Raw genomic sequence first — 6,898 nt, 5'->3', positions numbered from 1 at the left:
AGTATTAATGAATGAAAATTAATTATAACTACCATAGTTTGGAGCCTACCAATTCCGATTTATAATTATCTGAAAGCTACATTTTTCATTGTGAAAGGTGTATATTAATGTGCACATAATTGTCCTATTTGAGTACCTCAAATACAAAGAAATGACTGTCTCAGCTATTTTTATCTTTTTAAGTAGGCATTCTACATGAAAACATTTGAGTTGATAGTATAATTAGTAAGATCAAAATATAGTCCTTTTTTTAAAATATAGTCTTAAAAATTATATTTAAACTTAAACCTTTTGAAGTAGTCATCATCCCCCAACAAACTTACCATAAAGTCACTTTGAATAATATGTTTTCACTTTTTGTATATTTTTCAAGTCCAAATTTTATAGGAACAAAGAAAAAAAATGCATATTATTCTTTTGCTAGTTTTAACTTTTTTCAGGGTTTTTCTAAAATATTAATCTCAGATTATTTCCTAAAGTTTAAGGCATTTAAATTTAATATATTACTTATAGCGTGTTAAATTTCTTATACCACTAAATAACCAAATTTTAAACTCTAAAAGATTAATTCTAAAATCAATGTCTGGTATATTTGAATTCAGTTACTTTGTTCTTTTCACAGCTGGTATATTTGTGAATTCAATTACTTTGTGCCTTTCACAGCTGGCCATAACCAGAAAGATGTGTTATGGTTATATTTATCTTCTTTTTTCCCTCTTGAATTTCTCCCAGAAGGGGGAAGAATGATGCTCATTTTGTAAGATCCTACCTCATTTCTTTTAAGTCACCACTCTAGTGCCTTAGAATTAGACCACTGTTTCTCAAACATACATGCATATGAATCATCTGGGGAGAGGCTGTCTGAATTAATAAGCTCCCAGGTGGCACTGATGGTCCTGGTTCACAGACCACCTTGAGTAGCCAAGCCTTAGAGAACATTAACCAAAATCCTACGGAGTCACTGAAGCTCAAGTTGAGCAAACTACTCAGTGAATATTGACAACATTCTAGTCTTTTTTGTAATGTTCAACATTTTTCTTAATTATAAATATAATTATATATATAATATAAATATATAAATATAAATTTATAATATAATATAAATATAAATATTTATATAAATATAAATATATATTTATAAATATATAAATATAATTATAAATATAATCCTCTTATATTATAAAAAAGACACATTTTTCATTTTCACCAAGAACTTTATTGAACAACGTATTCACCCTTTTGTTCCACTACCTTCTGCCATTTTTCAGGCAACTTCATAATTCCATCTTCCCAAAACTTTTTATCTTTTTGAGGAAAGAACTGTTCCAGGTGCCTTCTACAGTCTTCCAGGGAATTGAAATTTTTTCCATTACGAGAATTTTGTAAAGACTGAAATAAATGGAAATCCGAAGGTGCAATGTCTGGCGAATACGGTGGATGAATCAGAACTTCCCAGCCAAGCTATAACAGTTTTTGCCTGGTCATCAAAGAAACATGCAGTCTTGTGTTATTCTGATGGAAGATAATGTGTTTTCTGTTGACTAATTCTGGACGCTTTTGATGAAGTGCTGCTTTCAGTTGGTCTAATTGGGAGCAGTACTTGTAATTAATTGTTTGGTTTTCTGGAAGGAGCTCATAATAGAGAACTCCCTTCCAATCTCACCATGTACACAACATCACCTTCTTTGGATGAAGATTGGCATTTGGTGTGGTTGGTGGTGGTTCATTTCACTTGCCCCACAATCTCTTCCATTCCACATTATTGTACAGTATCCACTTTTCATCACCTGTCACAATTTGTTTTAAAAATGGAACGTTTTCATTACGTTTAAGTAGAGAATCACGTGCGAAAATACGGTCAAGAAGGTTTTTTTCACTGAACTTTTGTGGAACCTAAACGTCAAAGCAATTAACATAACCAAGCTGGTGCAAATGATTTTCAGTGCTTGATTTGGATATTTTGAGTATGTCGGCTATCTCCCGCGTGGTATGTGATTGATTGTTCTCAGTTAATGTCTCGATTTGATCCCTATCAACTTCAACTGGTCTACCCGACCGTGGAGCATAGTCCACCCAACCATGGAGCATAGGCCACCGAGAAATCTCCAGCATGAAACTTCGCAAATCACTTTGACACATTCAAACAGTCACAGCACCTTCTCCATACGCTGCACAAATCCTTTTTTGCGTTTTGGTTGCGTTTTTACCTTTCTTGAAATAATAAAGCATAATATGCTGAAAATGTTGCTTTTTTTCTTCCATCTTCAATATTAAAATGGCTACACAAAAATTCACCAATTTTGATAAATCTTTTTTAAAATGCACACTGATGATATGATAGCTGTCACATACAATCTAACAACATTGTTTCGAATGAAGTTAAAGACAACTAAGTGCTATTAGATCCATCTTATGGAAAAAAACGAACGAAACTTTTGGCCAACCCAATATAAACTGGAGTGGGAAAAAGAGAACTTGAAATTCCACTTTTATTCTAAAACAGTAAAATATGGTTATTACATCTTTCACCTTTACAATTAATACATGTTGGAATCTTACAGGTATTAAAATTGAAGATTTTATTTATATATAAATACATAAATGGTACAAAACATTACCCCAAATTGGCAATATTTATAAAATCTATAAAAATATTTAATTTTCAGTATAAAATGGCCAACTAAGTTGAGTCCAAGATAAATGAAGAGATAGATTTAGGCCATTTAAGAAAGAAGGTCATGTCCATATTTTGGGAAAGGTCAAAGAATGCCAAAGAGCTTGACCTGTTACTGCATTAATGCCTTCAGATTGTGCAGGTACATTCTACACAGTAAAAACAATATACAGTGTAGAGAGCACGGAAAGCAGAGGGCTTGGCCCAATCTGCTGAATGAAAAGGTAGAATAAAAAAAATGTAGCAGTCAGAGATTCCTATTACTAGTTCGTTTTACAGAAGACAATTCATACTTTCCGTCAACATTATCCCTTTACTCCTTGAAACTTTTCTTTGAGGTAGAGAACTGGGCCAGACTGCTGCTGAAAAGCAAGATGAGGAACGATGAGGCTAAAGTAACTTGAGAGAGGAGAAGAATCACGGAATTCTTGAACCCCTTGTCTTAGCTGCTTTGCCAGCTCTTGTAGAACAGAGACCAGTCTACTCTCCATGATCAACTCTTCACATCATCTTAGGATTCTAATGTGTCTACATCCTTGGTTCCCACACAATAGGAAAATTAATTCTTTTAAACAACTAAAAACAATCATGACTCAAACTTCAATGTAGTCCAATACAATTTCATACAAATATCAGTTAAATCACACAAAAATAAGTTTTCTTAAAAACTATTTTTATAAGTTTTAAATTCTAATGTTCCAAATGTTTCTTAATTATTTTATCCTAAGTTGCATTTGCAATGAATTGCAGTTGCTGCTATTACCTTTGTCCTTGATGAAGGAAAACATTAGGAGAATGGGTTGTTTTTAAGCTAACCGTATCTCCACTTGATGAATGTCGGGAGGGAGCTTTTCCACCCAAAAGAGACGTTTCTGCTTCTTTTATTTCCATTGCCCTTCTGTATAGTTCAGCAGCTTTTTCGAAATCCCCTTCTTCATAGCTTTGAGACAAAAAAAATTCTCAAAATGAGCATATAACCTTTTAACAATTCTAGATGACTTTATAGGATACAGAAAAACAAGTTGTGAATAATTGCTCATTTTTTCCAGTGCATTCATTCAGGCAGACCAATAAAACAGAATACCCAAACTCTTCTCCTTTCTGTCTTGTGCTGTTAAGTGTCTCATAGGGGCACCATTAAGACTATGTTGTAATGGATGCAGTGAAACTGCTAAGGGAAGTTAGCATCCTGAGATAAACACAACACAAAAATCAACATATACTTAATGGTAAATTAGCTTTGAGGACAGCAAATTGCCCAGATTACCCTAGAACCAGTTAGATGCAAATGTAAACCGTCCTTCACTATTTGCCATGATACACTCCTCTACAAAATAGATCATGTCACCTTCATTCCACTCTGCATATTACTTCAGTATCTCTTGAAGTATATAGATCAACCCAAAACAACCCCTCCCACTACAAGAAAAAGCATATCAGCAATAAATATTTTGTGCTCTATGATGAGTCAAAGATGTTTTATAAGGGATTTTGGCTGCATGAGGAAAGTGAAAAATTCTTACCTAAGCACAGCTAAATTTTTTAATGTTTCTCCAACTCGAGGATGCATCCGACCCAGGCTGTCCTCATAAATCTTTAATGCTCTTTCATATAACGGCAAGGCCTCAATGTGTTTTTTCTTATTAAAAAAGAAACAATGCTCACTTGAACACACTGCGTTTCTGAAATTACTATTAAGGTATTCTAGACTAAGCTGACCTACTTGGGTAAGCACTTTTAAAAAGTTAATATTCTCCTACAAGATGTGGATAAACAGATTAATTTAGGAATAATAATGGGAGAAGCAGTATAATAAAAAGTCAGAAACTTCAGTTTTAGACTCGGTTTGGTAACCAATGACATTAATCCAATTATATAAGCACAAACCTGTTTTTGCCCACAGGGTACCATACCTGTTTTTCACTCATCACAGGCAAATGATAGAGCTTAAGAACAATATTAGATATAGAGATGTAGGGAGTCTCCAGAATTTAAAAAAACTAAGCCTATGCAATGAACTAAACACTCGTTTTACACTAAGAGGAAGGGACTATCTTACAAATGTAACTTCAATAATTTCTCAAGTATTAAAGGGAGCATTAGTAGATAACCTTAAATGTCTTTTAATTATTTTTACTGTGCCGTATCTAATACATGTTTACCTATATTTCATACGTTAAAACCATTCACTTATAAAGAATTACAGTGTGGGAACTTACCATTTGGCTATAAAGAACAGCTAAGTTCACCAAGGCAGTAGCTACACTAGGGTGCTTTGGGCCAAAGGATTTCTGCCGGATTTCAACAGCCAGCTCATACAAAGGTACAGCTTTGTCAAGTTTCCCCTAAAAAACAAAAGTGAAATCTAACAAAAATATTAAAGCAATAAATACTTTCTGATCAGAGCTTGTTCCATAAATACAATTTTATATTAAAAAGTAATTTTGAGGAAAAAAGTTCAGAAGCATTTCCTCCCAGTTTAATGGTTAAGTTTATAGATAACTGACATCTAATAGAACATGTAAGTACAGCTACATTGAATATGAAAACATTTTCTTCGATAACTCAGTCCTTTAGGATCATCCATTATTACTATTTCTGATGAAGTAAAAAGTATGTTTGCTACTATACATAATTTAGAGATAGCATCAAAATAAAAACTTGTTTTCCACCAAATCCTTTCCAGATTATTCTAATTATTTCTTTTTTACTTGAAAGTTAGGCAGAAATAGCAACTATGGATCCTTCATACTAAAACATCAACTTCAGTACCAGGAGGACCAGCAAGGGTCCTACAAACAAAGTCTAAATACAGTCTAATTCTGTAACTGTGCTAAATGAAAGCAGACTTCTCTGCTTCTCTTTCTTCTCCTTTTTTTTTTTTGAGAACAGCTATAAACACTCCAAATATCACTCAGGCTAGAACCCTATGGTAAAGAATGGTTACATTTAATTGCAAGCAAAGAAAAGAAAGAATGAAATTAAAATGGTCATTTAACCAGCTACAAGAGACTCCTCCTTCAGCCCTAACAATTGGGTGATTCGTTATGTTTCTGGTAGCTTAACACAGCAAACCTAATCCTGGTTGAATTTTAGAACTTCCGAAATGTAATAGAAGAATAAGTTCCAATTAGAGTGCTGACAAATGCATTTGTATTTAGAATGTATTTTTAAAAACTAAACCAGTTAAGTCTGAAATAATATTTTTATTTATTTTTTTAAATTAATTTTTATTGGAGTATAGTTGCTTTACAATGTTGTGTTAGTTTCTGCTGTACAGCAAAGTGAATCAGTTATACATATACATATATCCCCTCTTTTTTAGACTTCCTTCCCATTTAGGTCACCACAGATCACTGAGTAGGGTTCCCTGTGCTAAACAGTAGGTTCTCATTAGTTACCTAGTTTATACATAGTAGTGTATATATGTCAATCCCAATCTCCCAATTTGTCCCACCCTCCCCTTCCCCCCTTGGTAACCGTAAGTTTATTCTCTACATCTGTGCCTCTATTTCTGCTTTGCCAGTACGTTCATCTGTACCATTTTTCTAGATTCCACATAAAAGCGGTATTACACGATATTTGTTTTTCTCTTTCCAACTTACTTCACTCTGTATGACAATCTCTAGGTCCATCCACATCTCTACAAATGGCACTATTTCATTCCTTTTTGTGGCTGAGCAATATTCCATTGTATACATGTACCACATTTTCTTTACCCATTCCTCTGTCGATGGGCATTTAGGTTGCTTCCATGTCCTGGCTATTGTAAATAGTGCTGCAATGAACATCGGGGTGCATGCCTCCTTTCGAATTATTGTTTGCTCTAGATATATGCCCAGGAGTGGGATTGCTGGGTCATATGGTAGTTGTATTTTTAGTTTTTTAAGGAACCTCCATACTGTTCTCCATAGTGGCTGTACCAATTTACATTCCCACCAACAGTGCAAGAGGGTTCCCTTTTCTCCACACCCTCTCCAGCATTTGTTGTTTGTAGACTTTTTGATGATGGCCATTCTGACCTGTGTGAGGTGATGCCTCATTGTAGTTTTGGTATGCATTTCTCTAATAATTAGTGATGTTGAGCATCTTTTCATGTGTTTGTTGACCATCTGTATGTCTTCTTTGGAGAAATGTCTATTTAGGTCTTCTGTCTATTTTTTGATTGGGTTGTTTGTTTTTTTGATATTGAGCTGCGTGAGCTATCTGTATATTTTGGAGATT

The 6,898-nt window shown here is 34.0% G+C and overlaps 1 protein-coding gene across 1 annotated transcript in view; it reads right to left on the bottom strand.

Moving 5' to 3' along the window:
• Nucleotides 1–3,377: 3,377 nt before the first annotated feature.
• NPHP3 (nephrocystin 3) overlaps nucleotides 3,378–6,898 on the bottom strand; it is a 42,076-nt gene continuing 38,555 nt past the window's right edge. The window contains exons 25-27 of the mRNA XM_061194667.1: nucleotides 4,894–5,019; nucleotides 4,198–4,313; nucleotides 3,378–3,614 (exon numbers count right to left, since the gene is read on the bottom strand). Coding sequence (XP_061050650.1) covers nucleotides 3,434–3,614; nucleotides 4,198–4,313; nucleotides 4,894–5,019 — 423 coding nt within the window. The 3' untranslated portion in view covers nucleotides 3,378–3,433. The remainder of the gene's footprint in view (nucleotides 3,615–4,197; nucleotides 4,314–4,893; nucleotides 5,020–6,898) is intronic.

This window comes from Eubalaena glacialis, chromosome 6 (assembly GCF_028564815.1).
Source record: "Eubalaena glacialis isolate mEubGla1 chromosome 6, mEubGla1.1.hap2.+ XY, whole genome shotgun sequence".
Lineage (NCBI taxonomy): Eukaryota > Metazoa > Chordata > Mammalia > Artiodactyla > Balaenidae > Eubalaena > Eubalaena glacialis.
The sequence above is the reverse complement of the archived record's forward strand: the minus strand, read 5'-3'. Positions and strand labels throughout refer to the sequence as shown.